General features: G+C 34.8%; 1 protein-coding gene across 1 annotated transcript; it reads right to left on the bottom strand.

The window, feature by feature from the left end:
- Positions 1 to 7782: 7782 nt before the first annotated feature.
- On the bottom strand, positions 7783 to 9045 carry LOC145596811 (F-box/LRR-repeat protein At3g26922-like). Its single transcript, XM_081653006.1, has one exon. The coding sequence runs from the start codon at positions 9043 to 9045 to the stop codon at positions 7783 to 7785; it is 1263 nt and encodes a 420-aa protein (XP_081509132.1).
- Between the last annotated feature and the right edge of the window lie 10987 nt (positions 9046 to 20032).

Here is a 20032-nt window from a genome sequence, read left to right as displayed (position 1 = left end):
AATGTCAAATTAAATTGGGGCAGAGGTATTATTAACTTTCGAGTGAAAAATCTTGGAAGTTGAAAATACACTAGCAAATTTTATATATATAATTGTATTTTTTGTTTTTTGTTTTAAGCATTGATTTAAAAAGATTTAGATCAAGCAAAGATGTTTTGAAGAGTACATATCGACAAAATTTATTGACATGTTTTATCAAGTAAAAAATTAGTTGATAAATGAGACATCTGATATTATTACATTTATACCATATACAAAAAAGAGAAAAATGCAAATTACAAAGAATTCTATAAAACTACATGAGGTTTCTTTTACTCACTTGTTCCCTTGAAAAGATTAACTTGTTCAAGAAATCAAATCGATCATCAAATATGTCACTGAACATGTATACCAGGCCAAGAAGTACACCATTCTTGATATATCAGATGAATTATCGCATAGTTCAGAAATTTTTATACAGTAGGATTGATTTTGATTAGTTTTTGGAAAAAAACCAAAAAAAAACTGAAAGTTCTTAACCTTTTCCTCCCTTCTCTTTTATTCACTTCTAGCACGAAAAATTGAATACCTTTCGATTACTCCCATTGTTAAACTAAACTAAACACTACTTTATGGTTATAGGCTTCCTGTGTAATAGAGTTTCAATTAAATCTCTAATATTACTCTGTTACGATTTTTTTAATCTTTAATGATCTTTTAATGTGGTTTGAAAATGTTATTGACCAATACTTTTATAGGAAAACTTATGAATATGATATGATACTCTTATTCTAGTAGCTGATGTTTTGATGTCAAGAGAGTTTTAATCGTGCTCGGTATCAGGCTGGTGAAATGGCATACGTGCGTCTGTGTTCAGTATCTGAAATCAGTAGCAGTAGGCTATCTGTTTTGGAAACAGGGGTTTCAGCGTAGTTAGGACTAAATACCTTGGTTTCATCTGAATAATTGATGCCTTAATTCATCTCTTTGATAATGAACTAGACTAGTTGATTAAGTTGTGCTCTTGTGCAGCTACAACTTGAAAAGGTTCATAATTCAGTACTACTTCTCAAGTAAACAAGTCTGATTCTGTTGTTCAAGAACTAATAGCTTCAACCAAGTCTGACTCTGTTGTGCAAGAACAAAAATGTATATTTAATAAAAATTGGAATCATCAATTGGCACATAACAATCTCAATCAACATCATCATCTAAAATTCTAAAGCCTTTGAAACCCCAATGAAGTAAAGAATTAAAAATCATTTGACCAATACCAAATACAAACTCTGATTTGATACACATATAATTTTCACTCACTGTTAGGATAACGTTAACTCATATCAGGCATGAATGCATTCACAAGCAAAATTAAAATGTTATCTAATACAGTTATTGTTACACTAATAAGCAATAAAACAGAAATAACTTATCTCTTGATGCGTGAACCAAACTGACAATAGCCGCGTCGTGGAGAACCACTGACCTAAAAGACGATTCCGCGCTACCTCCCGGTGCAGTAGACAATTGCGGTCGCCCTCCAGGATAAGCACGGCGCCGGAGTTTATGTGCACTCACAAACCCGACTGGAACTCAGAATACTTGCCCAGAAAACAGAACAGAAAGAACATGTGTTTAGATAAGTTTAGAGAAGAGAGAAGACTGATTGTGTTGTGTATTTTGGCTAAGAAAACCACCGAATATTTATAGGGTGAAGAGGAAAAACGGAAAGCATGAAAGGTGGGAAGAATCTGGCCAAGAAAATGACCAGATTAATCTAGTCAGTCAACAAACGAGGCAAGAAACAAGGGAGTGAATTAATCAGCTAAAATCAAGGGATTAATGGCTGATTAATTCCCACAACAGTCAGAAAATCCCAACAGTCAAAAAACGGATACTTGGGAATATTCTGTTAACAAGAAAAAGGAAATAAAATTTCTCCAAAAAGATAACAAAGACCCACGCCCGCGCATCGCATTCCCCAAGACCCCAAGTCCCAAGTCCCGAGGCCCGAGCCCGACCCGGCTCGGCTCGGCGCGCGCGCGTGTGTGTGTGTGGAGTAACACACACCTCCAACTCACTCAACTGAGTAGTGCTAAAGCACTACATTATAAAAACAAGGAAAAACCTTCCTCCCCAATCAATGTGGGACTTTTCCCCTTTCATTTATTTTTCTCTCTCTCTCTCTTATTTTTCCCAACACTCTTGTTTTATATCAAGAACTTCCAACAATCCCCCACAGGTTCGAAGATATGAAAAAGAATGAAAAAATGAATTCTGGGCAAAACAAAACAATTGCATAAGTGTCAATGTCTCGCGACTTGAATTAACACATAGTGGACATCAAGCTATGATCCCTCACCTACCAAGTGACCTTCGTCTTGAACTCAATAGGGAGTTAGGGACCCGTCACTTTGAGCCACACAATTGAACATGTATAATATTCTGAAATTCCGCGAATAAAGGTGACGCATTATACTGGCCATACGTCCAGCCTGGATGCTCATAGGTGCTCTAGAGTATAAGCCCACGAAATACTCATAGGAAGCGGCCACACTTCCACACCTAAGTAGGTGAACTCCATCAAGTGTGAGCTACAACACACCTCCAAAAATATGGATATGGGTTCATTAAGAGCCGTATGCTCAACCTCCTTCTCATATGTAGCTAAGCACAAAACAAACATCTAGAGATGGACAAAAATAAAAATGTGCTTCCGAATTATTACATAACGTTCCCCTTTGAACTCATAGTGAGTAGGAGTTCATTATTTCACAATTCATACAACGGGCTTTAGCCCCATCTCTTCCGATGTTTCCAAAACTAGTTTTTTACATAGGCCTTTAGTTAACGGATCCGCAATGTTCTTTTCGGACTTAACATAGTCCAGTGATATCACCCCTTCAGACAACAAATTTCTGACGGCTTTATGCCTCAGACGGATGTGTCTCTTCTTCCCATTATAGGCATGGTTGTGTGCAACAGCAATAGCAGCTTGCGAATCACAATGAAGTGCAACTGAAGGAGCTGGCTTCCCCCACAGTGGAATATCTGCAAGCATGTTCCTCAACCATTCTGCCTCATGACCTGCCAATTCAAGAGCAATAAACTCAGATTCCATAGTAGACATAGCAGTACAAGATTGCTTACAAGATTTCCAAGATACGGCTCCACCCCCAAGGGTGAAGACATAGCCACTAGTGGAGTTAACTTCATCATTATCGGATACCCAGTTGGCATCACAAAAACCCTCCAAAACTCCAGGAAATTTGGAGTAATGCAAACCCCAATCCATAGTACCCTTAAGGTACCTAAGCAACCTCCTTAGAGCAATCCAATGATCACTGCTTGGATTATGAGTGTACCTGCTCAACCTACTAACAGAATAAGCAATGTCAGGTCTAGTGTAGTTCATAAGAAACATAACACTACCAATAATTCTAGCATATTCAGACTGATTAACTGGATTACCATTATTTTTCTTTAAGTGGAAACTTGGGTCATAGGGAGTCTTAACTGGATCGACATTAAATGATTCAAACTTTTTAAGAAGTTTTTCAACATAGTGTGACTGATTAAGACAGATGCCATTTGGAGTCCTCTTGATTTTTACTCCCAAAATCACATCTGCCTCACCCATGTCTTTCATTTCAAAATTCGAACTCAAAAACTGTTTTGTCTCATTTACACGATCCAAGTTAGTTCCAAAAATCAACATATCATCCACATAAAGACAAATAATTACACAACCATGACTATCATGCTTAAAATAAACACAAGAGTCACCTTCATTAACATGAAAACCATTACCAGTCATAGTCTTATCGAATTTGTCATGCCATTGCTTTGGAGCTTGTTTAAGCCCATACAATGACTTGACTAACTTACAAACCTTCTCCTCTTGTCCTGGAACAACGAACCCTTCAGGTTGGACCATGTAAATCTCCTCATCCAAGTCACCATTCAAAAAAGCAGTTTTGACATCCATTTGATGAACAACAAGACCAAAAATGCAAGCAAGAGCAATTAAAGTCCTAATGGTTGCAATTTTAGTAACGGGGGAGTAAGTATCAAAATAATCAATGCCAAACTTTTGAGTAAAACCCCTTACCACTATCCTTGCCTTATACTTGTCTATGGATCCATCGGCCTTTAATTTTTTCCGAAAGATCCATTTACAAGTAATGGGCTTACAACCTCTAGGAAGTTCAACCAATTCCCAAGTGTTATTATTGAGAATTGATTGTAATTCACTATCAATCGCTTCTTTCCAAAAAACAGCATCAACTGACCCCATTGCCTCATCATAGGTTCTTGGATCATCTTCCAAAACAAAAATATGCACAAAATCATCATCAATTAAGGAAGATTCAGATAAATAAGAAGTAATAAAATCAGGACCAAAACTATTTTCCTTTCTTGCCCTTTTGCTTCTCCTTGGCTCCAAAACAGAATCATCGTTAGTAATAGGAGCATTAGCAATAGGTAAACTAACAGAACTACTAGCATGCAATTCACTATCATTAGAAGGAGACATTTTCAAAGGGAAAATGTTCTCAAAGAACTCAGCATCTCTTGCTTCAATGATATGACCACCTGCATAAGAATTGTTAGCACCTTTAACAAAGAAACGATAAGCTGCACTTTGATAAGCATAGCCAATAAAAATAGCATCAACAGTTTTGGGACCAATCTTATCCCTCTTGAAGCTAGGTATGCCTACTTTTGCTAGACACCCCCACACTTTCAAGTATTTTAGGTTTGGCGCTCGACCTTTCCATATTTCGTATGGAGTCTTGTCAAGCTTCTTGTGAGGAACCCTGTTCAAAACATGACAAGCAGAAAGAATAGCTTCCCCCCACATGTTATTAGGAAGCCCAGAACTAATAAGCATAGAATTCATCATATTCTTTAAAGTTCTATTTTTCCTTTCAGCTATACCGTTTTGTTCAGGTGAATAGGGAGCCGTCGTCTCATGAACAATGCCAAGTTGCTCACAAAATGCCTTAAGAGTGTCAGGGCTGTACTCACCACCCCTGTCACTCCTAACCCTCTTGATCTTTTTGTCTAACTGGTTTTCTACCTCAGCTTTATATTTGAGGAACATTTCCTCAGCTTCGTCCTTAGACCTGAGAAGATAAACCATGCAAAAACGTGAACAATCATCAACAAAAGTAATATAATACTTTTTACCCCCTCTACTTTCGTGATTATTAAAATCACCTAAGTCACTATGAACAAGTTCTAGTACTTCAGTCTGTCTATCTACTGATTTAAATGGCTTCTTAGTAAATTTGGCTTCAACACAAACTTGACATTTCGAAAAATCAGTTTTAGAAAAACTTGGAATCAAATTTAAGTGTTTAAGCCTTTTAACAGAATCAAAATTAACGTGACCTAATCTAGCATGCCATAAATCAATAGACTCAGCAATATAAGCAGAAGAAGTACTAGCATTCTTATTCATAGTGTCAATTTTAACATCAAGAGTAAAAAGCCCCCCATTACAAAAGCCCTTCCCCACAAATTCCCCATTGCGAGTAAGAACTAATCTATCAGAATCAAAGGAGAGCTTCAGTCCAGCTTTCATGAGCAAACTGCCAGAAATTAAATTCCTGCGCATTTCTGGAACATGCAAAACATTAGTGAGAGTAAGCAATTTTCCAGAAGTGAGAGCGAGAACGATCTTCCCTTTGCCTTGGATAGAAGTAGAAGCTGAGTTGCCCATGAAGACATTTTCACCTTCAACCTTGTCATAGGTAGTGAACATGTCCTTGTTGGCGCAGATGTGCCTGGTAGCTCCAGTGTCAACAATCCACTCAGCAGCATTACCTGTAAAGTTAGCTTCTAAAACAACAGCAACAATAACGTCAGAATCCTCAATAAGGTTTGCTTGACTTTGCCCATTCTTCTTCTTGACCCTGCAATCTCTAGCCCTGTGACCAGTCAAACCACACTCATAACAGATTCCCTTAAACTTGTACTTCTGAATTTTCCCATTAGGCTTAAGGTTACTGTTTTTGGCTTTGGACTGGTTGTTTGATTTGGGTTCAACAAGGTTGGCTTTGGCAGAAGAAGAGGAAGGAAAAACAGAAGGGGTTTTGTCTTTGATACGGTTTTCCTCCTCAATTTTGAGGTGGGCAGCAAGTTCCTCTAAGGTTAGGTCTTTCTTTTTGTGCATGAGTTGGTTACGAAAATCCTTCCAAGAGGGAGGGAGTTTCTCAATAAGAACAATAGCAAGGGTAGTATCACAAATAGACAGACCTTCAGCAGCCATATTAATACAAATACTCTCATAAGCATGAATCTGATCAATAATAGGCTTATCATCAACAACTTGAAAACTTAACCACTTACTAACACAATAACGTTTAGTACCAGCATCATCAGCTCCATATTTTTTCTCTAAAGCATCCCAAATATCCTTAGCATGATAAAAACCCATATAAATATCCAACAGACTATTCGACATATAATGCAACAACATGCCCTTACAAGTTCTATCATCCTTAGAAAACTTAATCTCAGATTCAGACAAATCATCTTTATCAACAGGTTGAACAATATCATCAAGAACATATGCAACATCAATCTGCTCCAAATAAAAATGCATCCTAACAGCCCAACGTTTATAATTCTTTCCATCAAGAGGTTCTAGTTTAGACATATCAGGAACAAGGAATTTGGAAGCCATAATCGTCTTTTAGATTGTTACACTAATAAGCAATAAAACAGAAATAACTTATCTCTTGATGCGTGAACCAAACTGACAATAGCCGCGTCGTGGAGAACCACTGACCTAAAAGACGATTCCGCGCTACCTCCCGGTGCAGTAGACAATTGCGGTCGCCCTCCAGGATAAGCACGGCGCCGGAGTTTATGTGCACTCACAAACCCGACTGGAACTCAGAATACTTGCCCAGAAAACAGAACAGAAAGAACATGTGTTTAGATAAGTTTAGAGAAGAGAGAAGACTGATTGTGTTGTGTATTTTGGCTAAGAAAACCACCGAATATTTATAGGGTGAAGAGGAAAAACGGAAAGCATGAAAGGTGGGAAGAATCTGGCCAAGAAAATGACCAGATTAATCTAGTCAGTCAACAAACGAGGCAAGAAACAAGGGAGTGAATTAATCAGCTAAAATCAAGGGATTAATGGCTGATTAATTCCCACAACAGTCAGAAAATCCCAACAGTCAAAAAACGGATACTTGGGAATATTCTGTTAACAAGAAAAAGGAAATAAAATTTCTCCAAAAAGATAACAAAGACCCACGCCCGCGATTCGCATCGCATTCCCCAAGACCCCAAGTCCCGAGCCCGACCCGGCTCGGCGCGCGCGCGTGTGTGTGTGTGGAGTAACACACACCTCCAACTCACTCAACTGAGTAGTGCTAAAGCACTACATTATAAAAACAAGGAAAAACCTTCCTCCCCAATCAATGTGGGACTTTTCCCCTTTCATTTATTTTTCTCTCTCTCTCTTATTTTTCCCAACACTCTTGTTTTATATCAAGAACTTCCAACAATTATCAGCTAAGAATCCGCGACATTACGCAAAAAAATTGTTTATGCACCATCAAGACTGATGCTTGATTAATTAGGAGACGAAGTAAAACCAAGAAATTTCTCACTTCACACTCTCATAGCAAACAGAGGAGACGGAAATCAACCACTCCGAGGTTAATCATTATGTCAATAAACTACTACATTGTAAACGATAATACTAATATAATTTAACACATGAAGCAAAAGAGCATGCTATACTTTATTTACCAAGATCATCAATTAACTAGAAGTAATAAACTACTTGTGCTTAGCCAAGCGAATGCTCCGACGACGAGGAATGAAGTTCTTATTTGAAACTTTGACATATTTACCAGAATATATAATCTCAATACCTGAAGAATTCTGAAGACCAAACAGTTTCTCACACAAATCATATTCTTTCGACTTGACATTTTCTTTGGTACCACCTCCACAATACTCTACCGATAGCAATTCTACCTCCTCTGGGCAATTTAAAATACGTTCGACATTCTTTGATAATTTAATATCAAAAGTTAACCATTCTATCACTAATTGTAAGACCTTTAAACAGGGACACCATCTTAGAAAAGGCACCACATTATCAAATATATTTTTGATTCTTAGTTCGGACAGCTTATCAAATTTAGCAACACCTTCGCGCTGTAAACTACGAATAATAGGCTTCAAAGCTCTGCAATTTAGGCTAAGAGATTTTACACCAAGAATCAGCTTTAGGAGTCCTACTGCATCGTCTTCCTTCCAAAAATATTGTAAACAAATGTCTGCTTTTATTAGCGCACCAGTATCCCCAATAACACGAACAAAAGGCACCCTAACAACATCTAATGTAAAATCTTCCAGCTTTGACACATTGATTACAAGGTCTGCTTGTAGTTCGTCTGGATTATACTCTTCCTTAACAACCAATCTTTTGAGATTATGAGCCGATAAATCCAAAATTTGCGGAATGTTAGATTCAATTTCCACATTTAAATCTTCCAACAGTGGACAACACCTTAAAATTAAAGCCAACAAATTACAATTGTCCAATAGTTGTAGTTTCTTCAATTTGGGAAGAGTCACAACAAATCCTTCATCGGGACATGTGATAATGATATCTCCGATTAGTGTAAGTTCAACCAGAGATTGACATTGAAGAATACAATCAGGTAAAATAATTGTCTTAGTGAAATAGCCCCGCGTTTCCACTACAATTTGTTCTGGATTTCGGGTGCACATACCACGAATACATAATTCAATATCGGAATACTCTTTGCATTTCTTCCGGAGAATGAGATAGAAACTGTGAATTTTAGTCGAGGTGAGCCGCGGAAGGATGTGGTTGACAGCCGCATAGAAATCATGAGTTCGAGAAGGAAAACAAGTTCGGGTGAAGACGATGTTGGTGATGTGAGTCCAGAGGTAATGCCATTGGTGCGATAAGACGGAGGTGAATACGGCGGATTTGATTGGAAGGAGGGACAGAATTTGTATAAGAATGGGGTCTGGGAGAAAGCTTAATCGATCAATCTCCTCCATGCTTTGGATCGCTTAATGGCACCCATACTAACAAGGGTTTTTGCAGCACTAAAGCTTAAATATAAGATATTTTAGGTTTATTCAATATTTTAGGTAAAATGTTTGGTGATTCTAAGGGTAAAATGAGTATTAGAGTGTTCGGGACTTTTTTAGGTAAACTTAGATTTTCTTTTTTTTTTTTTTTAATTTTTTTGTGGTGGAAAATAAACTTATATTTTGTTTGGAATATACTAAATTTACCAAGAATCAATGAATTCATTTGCGGAAAAGATGTAATATATATAATTTTTTATTTATTTCTATCTTTTTTTGCTTCTCTAGTTACATAAATTTTGTAATTAGGAAACTAGGCAAACTAATAGAATGAGTTGTGATTGATTTCTACTCATACTGTTTTACGCCTCGTTCTCTTCACCTTAATTTTGGTTAACTGAATTATTTTTACTGAACTTAAATTATTTTTGCTAAACTTAAATTATTTTTTACTACACTTAAATTAATTTTACTAAATTGAAATTATTTTTGCTGAACTGAAATTATTTTTACTAATTTTCTATTATTATTCTTCTTTAAGAAAACTAAATTTTACTTAACTGAACTTATTTTTACTAACATGAAATTATTTTACTGAACTGAAATTAATTTTACTGAACTGAACTTATTTTTACTAAACTGAAATTATTTTTACTAAATATTTTTTTTTTTTTTTTGAGGTGAAGAGAATAGGGCCTTATACTATTATTAAAATATCATTATAATTATTATTTTTATTTTTTTTGTGAAAAGAAATCAAAAAAATATAATTGACAAATTTTGATCAAAATAAAGGATTACGATAGATATGTTTGATATAAAATGATGTAGAAATTTTTCAAAATTATGTTAAGAAATTCTTTTAGTGGTATATAAATATTTGTGTTAAGGATATGTCAAATCATTTTTATTTTAAACAATCATATAAATAATATATAAAGCTAATTTTTTAGCCAGGTCACCAAACAATGATACTTGACATTTTAACTTTTCATCAAGTGTCGTGCCACGTAGGCAATACTTAAATGTTAGTATAACACGTGGGATTTATTGGAATGCATTGTGGTTGAATAAAATAGATGGACTTTTCATTAAGATAAAAAACTGGATTGATTTGGATAGCTTTTGTAGGATAAAAGAGTTATTTTATAATTCTATTTTTAATTATATTTATATAACTTTATTGGATAAAAATGTTAGTTCATAGTTTTATTTTCGATAAAATAGAAATATTCTATAGGTACAAATTAATTTATAACTTTATTTAAAAAAACTATTAAATTATAACTTTCAATAATTATCTTATAAATTTATAATTTTTATATCATAATATTCGTGGTAAGGAATACTTCAAAATATTTTTTATTAATGATATATTTTAATAAGAAACTTAAAAATATTTCAGTAATTACTTAATATTTTCTAAATTGAGCTGATCTGAACTAAACTGAACTAATTAGAGCTGAACTGAACTATTGATTGGAGCTAAACTAAACTAAACTGAATTGAATAGAGCTGAAATGAATATTTTATGAGAGAAGGAAATTAGGAGCTGAACTGAACTGATTGGAGTTGAACTGAACTAAATTAAGCTGAAGTAAACATATCGAGACATCTACTTTTGGCCTCCTGTCCTGACATGAAGTGCAATGACGATAAATAAAACCATCTTCGTGTTAGATCGAAGTGAAGAATACTTATGGATAACTGGTAAAGCCCCAAAACACAAAAAGACTAGGCCAAATTAAAGAAAAAGGCCAAAGCAAGGTCCAATTAACTAAACTCGATCATAATTAGGTTTAATCCCGTGCTTAAAACCAAATAATGACGGATTTAGGAGCGGCTAGATTAAATTCTAGTGCTGCCGCTGAAAAAGCCGCGCGCATCTCAACCAGTCGCGCTGGGCTAACGCGCGCAACTAATTCAGTTGCGCACGACACCTAGCGCAACCTCCAGGGTTGTGCTGCGGAAGATTCAGAATTATACGAAGATATAAAATCGAATCTTACCATAATGCCGCGCGCAGGAACAATAATTGTGCTGCCCATAGAAGCGCAACCCATTCACTTGCGTTGGGGTGCCGTGCATAACTCATTCAGTTGCGCGCAACCCCTGCTGCGACAGAACGTTCTTAACCCTAAACCTAATCATTCAGTATAAATAAGAGCTTAAACTGAGGCTTAAACAGACAGAAAATAACCTAAAATTCTGGCAGAATACTTGTGAACTTGTGCAACCTAGCCCCTCTTGTCCTAAACACTCACCCCCTTTGATATTTTGTTACTACGGTGGAGGTTCCCTAACAAGAAGGAGTTCATAAGTGTTCTAAACGGAGATCTAGCAAAGAGAAGTGGTAAATTCCCGAGCACTTAGTTAAATCACATTTATTTTCTTGTTTAAAAGAACCTTAATTAATCAATTAGTGTTGTTTGATCACCTTTAAATAATTAATTAATCAATTCCACATAGAATCTTGCATTAAATAAAGATTAGATTGAATTAAATAATTGTTGGTTGATCACCTAAATCAAGGCGAATCTTGTTTATTTATTTTCTTGTCCTTTTCACGTATTTGATTAAAAAAGAATAACGACATCCCGATGTAATTCCTACGTGAATTGGTATGCGTAAATAAAATCAACTAACATATATAGTTTGAGCATGGATAAACTATATGTAATCCCGATGTACCCTCGCTCCCGAACTCATTTCTGGTTTATAGACTAATTTGAGCATGGATAAACTTATGATTCATGCTAAATATCCCTTGAACTCTACTTGGGAGAAAGGCATGAACAAGGTTTATGGGTTTTCTTAAAACTCATTGGCGACTCTTACTTGTTCCTTACAAAAAAGCGTGTATGATAGAATCAATTCTAATTCAAGGTCCCCAAATAGTCAGGAATTCAAATCCTAATACACCCTAACAAGTGTAAAGTCTTAGGCATCTAAAGGGCCATGGGCATTTAAGGAGAGGACCTCCTTAGACGGGAACACCCTCCTTACACATACCCTTAGAGTTTTATTTTTCGATAAAAGTCCAATAATTTATATGTATGAATTAAATTATAAGTATTAATAAATATCTTATAACTTTGTTACTTTTACATAAGTAATGTATTTTAAAAGAAAATTTTCTCATCAATTTTATAAATATTGCACTATTTTCCCAAAAAGTTTTCGCATATGTAGCAAAAGTGTTGCAAATTTTTTTTGGAGTGAAGGAAGTTGTTTAAAGTTTAAGTTAAAATTTAATAAACAACTCATGCATCGCACGAGCACAAAACTAGTTATATTATATAAGGTTAGGGAATTATTTTTGTATATAAGAGTTGTTTCTCTAATAGAATTTTATTTTGCAAAAAAATAAAAAAAAAAAACCTAAAGACACACCACAAGACAATTTTTTGTTGATCAAGAAGATCAACCTGTATTTCCTCGTCATTATTTAAGGTTCGCTTTTGTATATTTTATATATGTGTGATTCTTTTCTTAGAAAGGTTCTCAAAGCCAAAAATTACCCTCGTTCTTCGGTTTTAGAGGCTGCTTTAGGCCCGAACTCAAGCTTTTCATGGAGAAGTATATGGGGTTCTAAGGCCCTTGTGAAGAAGAGGGATGTATGTGGAGGGTTGGTAATGGGATAAAATTTGGTGTGGGGAATCACCCTTGGCTTAAGGATGAGTTGGGTACTTTTGCTAATACTAATCAGCAAGGCCTGGATGGTTTAAAAGCGAGTGATCTCTGTTAAAATGTAATCTAGAAAAATCTAGGAGTAACAGAAATATCTTGTAATAAATATCTAATAAGAAAAATCTAGAAAACTAAACAAAAGCAAACTACCTAGATTAATCTAGAAAGAAGAAGAAAAAAGAAGAAACAAATTGAAGGAGCAAAGTCGGTGGAAGTAACCGACATTAGTTAGTATAAATAGGAGCTTGCATGTACTCTACTCAACTCATGCAATAATACTCAACTTATCAACCCACTACGTGCCTACTTCCACTCCTCCATTTCTAACATTTGGTATCAAGAGCCACAAATACCCATAGCCTTCCTAAAATATCATACACATATTAGCCCAAACACAATATAATATATAATGGCCAATAACAATGTAAGTTTTCCCATTCTAACTTTTGGGGGAGAAAATTATGATTTTTGGAAAATCAAGATGAAGACGATGCTAAGGTCATATGGATTATGGAGCTATGCCGACAAAGGCTATAATGAACCTGAAGATGAAAGCAGCCTAAGTGATGCTCAAAGGAAGAGACTTGAGGAGGAAAGGATGAAGGATGCAAAGGCATTATATCTCATACAAAATGCAGTAAAAGATACCATTTTCCCAAGAATTATGAGGGCTAATACATCAAAGGATCGGAGGCATGGGAGATTTTACAACAAGAGTTCCAGGGAGATAGCAAGGTGAGAAGTATTAAACTTCAATCTTTAAGAAGAGATTTTGAAAATTTAAGGATGAAAGATAATGAGTTGGTTAAAGATTATTTTTCAAAAATTATTGAGATTGTTAATCAAATGAAATCATATGGAGAAGATATGTCGGATGAAAAAATTGTGAAGAAAATTTTAGTATCATTAAATGACAAATTTGATAATATAGTTACAATAATTGAAGAAACAAAAGATTTATCCAACATAACTGTTGAACAACTTATGGGATCTCTGGAATCCCATGAACAAAGAAAAAATCGTCAAAGTAATGATGAAGATATGATGGAGACCGCGCTTGCAGCAAAATTTTCTCTTAAACCAAAAGAAATTAAGAAAAATGGGTCCATGAAGAAGGCCGAGGGTGAAGATGAAGAAGATTCACCAAAATACAAAGGTATGGAGAATAAATTATTTTGTAAAATTTGTAAGAGAACTAACCACGATAGTGCAGATTGTTACTTCAAAGGGAAAGCACAATGTTGGATATGCAAAAAATTCGGCCATGTTGGAAAGAATTGCAGGTTCAAGAAAGCTGATGTGGAAATTGCCAATTTTGGCAAAGAAGATAATGAAGAAAGTTTGTTTTGAAGAACAAAATAGGAGGTTGCTAATGACAAGTGCATTAGCAGATTATTGGTGACATGAGCACCAAAATTAGAAGAAAAAAGGAGAAGAAAATTTTAGGAGATATCTGGTGACACGAGCATCAGATTAGTAAGAAAGATGGTAACACGAGTACCAAAATTGAACAATAAAATTAAGGTTGGTAACATGAGTACCAACACAAAGACAAGAAGAAAAGTCAGGATTAAAAGTTATCGGCGACAAGAAGAAGAAACAACATCAGAGGCCGTTGGTGACAAGAGCATCAACAAAACCGGAAAGAATGTTTGAGAAGACGTACAGTTTGGAGTACAAGATTTTTCAGATTAAGGGGGAGTGTTAAAATGTAATCTAGAAAAATCTAGGAGTAATAGAAATATCTTGTAATAAATATCTAATAAGAAAAATCTAGAAAACTAAACAAAAGCAAACTACCTAGATTAATCTAGAAAGAAGAAGAAAAAAGAAGAAACAAATTGAAGGAGCAAAGTCGGTGGAAGTAACCGACATTAGTTAGTATAAATAGGAGCTTGCATGTACTCTACTCAACTCATGCAATAATACTCAACTTATCAACCCACTACGTGCCTACTTCCACTCCTCCATTTCTAACATTTGGTATCAAGAGCCACAAATACCCATAGCCTTCCTAAAATATCATACACATATTAGCCCAAACACAATATAATATATAATGGCCAATAACAATGTAAGTTTTCCCATTCTAACTTTTGGGGGAGAAAATTATGATTTTTGGAAAATCAAGATGAAGACGATGCTAAGGTCATATGGATTATGGAGCTATGCCGACAAAGGCTATAATGAACCTGAAGATGAAAGCAGCCTAAGTGATGCTCAAAGGAAGAGACTTGAGGAGGAAAGGATGAAGGATGCAAAGGCATTATATCTCATACAAAATGCAGTAAAAGATACCATTTTCCCAAGAATTATGAGGGCTAATACATCAAAGGATCGGAGGCATGGGAGATTTTACAACAAGAGTTCCAGGGAGATAGCAAGGTGAGAAGTATTAAACTTCAATCTTTAAGAAGAGATTTTGAAAATTTAAGGATGAAAGATAATGAGTTGGTTAAAGATTATTTTTCAAAAATTATTGAGATTGTTAATCAAATGAAATCATATGGAGAAGATATGTCGGATGAAAAAATTGTGAAGAAAATTTTAGTATCATTAAATGACAAATTTGATAATATAGTTACAATAATTGAAGAAACAAAAGATTTATCCAACATAACTGTTGAACAACTTATGGGATCTCTGGAATCCCATGAACAAAGAAAAAATCGTCAAAGTAATGATGAAGATATGATGGAGACCGCGCTTGCAGCAAAATTTTCTCTTAAACCAAAAGAAATTAAGAAAAATGGGTCCATGAAGAAGGCCGAGGGTGAAGATGAAGAAGATTCACCAAAATACAAAGGTATGGAGAATAAATTATTTTGTAAAATTTGTAAGAGAACTAACCACGATAGTGCAGATTGTTACTTCAAAGGGAAAGCACAATGTTGGATATGCAAAAAATTCGGCCATGTTGGAAAGAATTGCAGGTTCAAGAAAGCTGATGTGGAAATTGCCAATTTTGGCAAAGAAGATAATGAAGAAAGTTTGTTTTGAAGAACAAAATAGGAGGTTGCTAATGACAAGTGCATTAGCAGATTATTGGTGACATGAGCACCAAAATTAGAAGAAAAAAGGAGAAGAAAATTTTAGGAGATATCTGGTGACACGAGCATCAGATTAGTAAGAAAGATGGTAACACGAGTACCAAAATTGAACAATAAAATTAAGGTTGGTAACATGAGTACCAACACAAAGACAAGAAGAAAAGTCAGGATTAAAAGTTATCGGCGACAAGAAGAAGAAACAACATCAGAGGCCGTTGGTGACAAGAGCATCAACAAAACCGGAAAGAATGTTTGAGAAGACGTACAGTTTGGAGTACAAGATTTTTCAGATTAAGGGGGAGTGTTAAAATGTAATCTAGAAAAATCTAGGAGTAATAGAAATATCTTGTAATAAATATCTAATAAGAAAAATCTAGAAAACTAAACAAAAGCAAACTACCTAGATTAATCTAGAAAGAAGAAGAAAAAAGAAGAAACAAATTGAAGGAGCAAAGTCGGTGGAAGTAACCGACATTAGTTAGTATAAATAGGAGCTTGCATGTACTCTACTCAACTCATGCAATAATACTCAACTTATCAACCCACTACGTGCCTACTTCCACTCCTCCATTTCTAACATTTGGTATCAAGAGCCACAAATACCCATAGCCTTCCTAAAATATCATACACATATTAGCCCAAACACAATATAATATATAATGGCCAATAACAATGTAAGTTTTCCCATTCTAACTTTTGGGGGAGAAAATTATGATTTTTGGAAAATCAAGATGAAGACGATGCTAAGGTCATATGGATTATGGAGCTATGCCGACAAAGGCTATAATGAACCTGAAGATGAAAGCAGCCTAAGTGATGCTCAAAGGAAGAGACTTGAGGAGGAAAGGATGAAGGATGCAAAGGCATTATATCTCATACAAAATGCAGTAAAAGATACCATTTTCCCAAGAATTATGAGGGCTAATACATCAAAGGATCGGAGGCATGGGAGATTTTACAACAAGAGTTCCAGGGAGATAGCAAGGTGAGAAGTATTAAACTTCAATCTTTAAGAAGAGATTTTGAAAATTTAAGGATGAAAGATAATGAGTTGGTTAAAGATTATTTTTCAAAAATTATTGAGATTGTTAATCAAATGAAATCATATGGAGAAGATATGTCGGATGAAAAAATTGTGAAGAAAATTTTAGTATCATTAAATGACAAATTTGATAATATAGTTACAATAATTGAAGAAACAAAAGATTTATCCAACATAACTGTTGAACAACTTATGGGATCTCTGGAATCCCATGAACAAAGAAAAAATCGTCAAAGTAATGATGAAGATATGATGGAGACCGCGCTTGCAGCAAAATTTTCTCTTAAACCAAAAGAAATTAAGAAAAATGGGTCCATGAAGAAGGCCGAGGGTGAAGATGAAGAAGATTCACCAAAATACAAAGGTATGGAGAATAAATTATTTTGTAAAATTTGTAAGAGAACTAACCACGATAGTGCAGATTGTTACTTCAAAGGGAAAGCACAATGTTGGATATGCAAAAAATTCGGCCATGTTGGAAAGAATTGCAGGTTCAAGAAAGCTGATGTGGAAATTGCCAATTTTGGCAAAGAAGATAATGAAGAAAGTTTGTTTTGAAGAACAAAATAGGAGGTTGCTAATGACAAGTGCATTAGCAGATTATTGGTGACATGAGCACCAAAATTAGAAGAAAAAAGGAGAAGAAAATTTTAGGAGATATCTGGTGACACGAGCATCAGATTAGTAAGAAAGATGGTAACACGAGTACCAAAATTGAACAATAAAATTAAGGTTGGTAACATGAGTACCAACACAAAGACAAGAAGAAAAGTCAGGATTAAAAGTTATCGGCGACAAGAAGAAGAAACAACATCAGAGGCCGTTGGTGACAAGAGCATCAACAAAACCGGAAAGAATGTTTGAGAAGACGTACAGTTTGGAGTACAAGATTTTTCAGATTAAGGGGGAGTGTTAAAATGTAATCTAGAAAAATCTAGGAGTAATAGAAATATCTTGTAATAAATATCTAATAAGAAAAATCTAGAAAACTAAACAAAAGCAAACTACCTAGATTAATCTAGAAAGAAGAAGAAAAAAGAAGAAACAAATTGAAGGAGCAAAGTCGGTGGAAGTAACCGACATTAGTTAGTATAAATAGGAGCTTGCATGTACTCTACTCAACTCATGCAATAATACTCAACTTATCAACCCACTACGTGCCTACTTCCACTCCTCCATTTCTAACAATCTCATCATGGATGATGAGGTAAACTAGAATTATGATAAGCTGGACCAGATCTTTAATGAACGATACAAAAAGCTGATCCTTACTCTTCCTTTTCATCACTCGGGCGTGGTCAAAAGATGGAGATAATGAGGTGAGTTCAACCTATATTTTGGGAATGTCTTTTAACCTGGAGAACTTTGAGCATTGTTGGGCTCACATTTGGAAAGCATAAAGGTTACACCCAAAGTTCGACATTTTCTATGGAAATGTTGTTCGAACTCTCTGTCAACTAGAGGTGTTTTGGTTGCGTGTCACTTAGGAGATGATCTTGCCTGCCCTTGTTATGGTCTAGAACCTAGCTGAGACGATAATTCATGCTCTATATTTTTGTCCTGGGGTTTGTGGATTAAGAGTGGTTTTAAAGCTTCTTGCCTGGTAAATGGTGATGACTCTTTTGGGAAAATATTGATATGATGAGAAGAAAGATTCAATGCTTAATTAAGGCAACGTTGCTAATTTATTGCCTGGTATAGTTGGTCACGCCGTAGCAAATGGGTTTTTGATAGAGCAGCAGAGCCTGATGTTGTTATTCTTGATCGACATCGTAGGATGGTGGCTGATTTTGGGATGTACTCTGAAAAGATTTATGGTGCTCAGGCTTCTCTTTCTCCTTCTCTCAGTCATGGTGTATGGATCCCCTCCATAGGTATTGTCAAACTTAACGTAGATGCTTCCCTTGCTATTGATGGCTGGGTTGGTATGGGAGCAATAGCGCGCGAAACTGTAAGGGTGTGGTTAATTTTGATGTTGTTCAACGTGTCAGAGCTTACTGGGATCCCCTTGTTGCAGAATGCAGATCTGCACTTTTTGTCCTTAAGAAAGCAAAAGAATTTGGTATGGCAGAGGTACTTCTTGAATCAGATTCGCTCACAATGGTGACTAAGTCGCATAAGAAGCTCTCTGAGTCTTTCCCTTGCTGATGTTGTTGTGCATGATATTGTGTGTCTTAGTAGTTGCTTTAATTTCATTAGTTGGTCTCATGTCAAGAGAGATGGTTATTTTGTTGCCCATCATCTCGCAAAGTTAGTGCCGTTTGATGTTGAATAATGTTGGGAACGTCATGCTCCGGATGAGATTTCCCCTATGTACTTTTAGACAATATTTCTTCTTAGTTAATTAATGCACTAGCTTTCTTCAGTAAGTGTATATATATATATATATATATATATATATATATATATATATATATATATATATATATATATATATATATATATATATATATATATATATATATATATATATATATATATATATATATATAGGGGAAGGCTCATGTAAGAACCCTCCTCTATATAAGAACCCAATCTTATATAAGAACCAATCCTAGCCATTCATTGGATTTGATCTAACCATCTAAAACACTCCTTTAGTAATGGCATTTATGTAATTCTTTACCTTTTCTCTTTTTACACTTTTAACAAAATACCCTAAATCTTAAGGTTATTCTTTTCACTTTCTCTCTCCTCAGCACATCACTTTCTCTCTCCTCAGCACATCACTTTCTCTCTCCTTAGCATCTATACATCAACAAATTGGGTAAGTTTATTACTTGTTAAAGATTTTTTTTTTTACCGATTTTATTGTTTTTTTTGTTTGCGATTTTGTTGTTATATAATGTGTTATGATTACATTTGTTTGTTTAAATTTTCTTTTTTTTTCCAAAATTTTTTTCGATTTTTTCCTGGTTTTCTTTTCGATCAGATTTTTTCCAGATTTTTTTTTCGATTTTTTTTTCGATTTTTTTATTTTTCGAGTTTTTCGATTTTTTTTTCGAGTTTTTAGATTTTTTTTCGAGTTTTTCGTTTTTTCTTTTTTGAGTTTTTAGATTTGTTTTTCTAGTTTTTCGATTTTTTTTTTCGATTTTTTCCAGTTTTTTTATTTTTCGATTTTTTTATTTTTCCAGATTTTTTCCAGTTTTTTTATTTTTTCGATTTTTTCTAG

This window comes from Chenopodium album, chromosome 20 (assembly GCF_948465745.1).
Source record: "Chenopodium album chromosome 20, dcCheAlbu1.1, whole genome shotgun sequence".
In the NCBI taxonomy this organism is placed as follows: Eukaryota; Viridiplantae; Streptophyta; class Magnoliopsida; order Caryophyllales; family Amaranthaceae; genus Chenopodium; species Chenopodium album.
The sequence above is the reverse complement of the archived record's forward strand: the minus strand, read 5'-3'. Positions and strand labels throughout refer to the sequence as shown.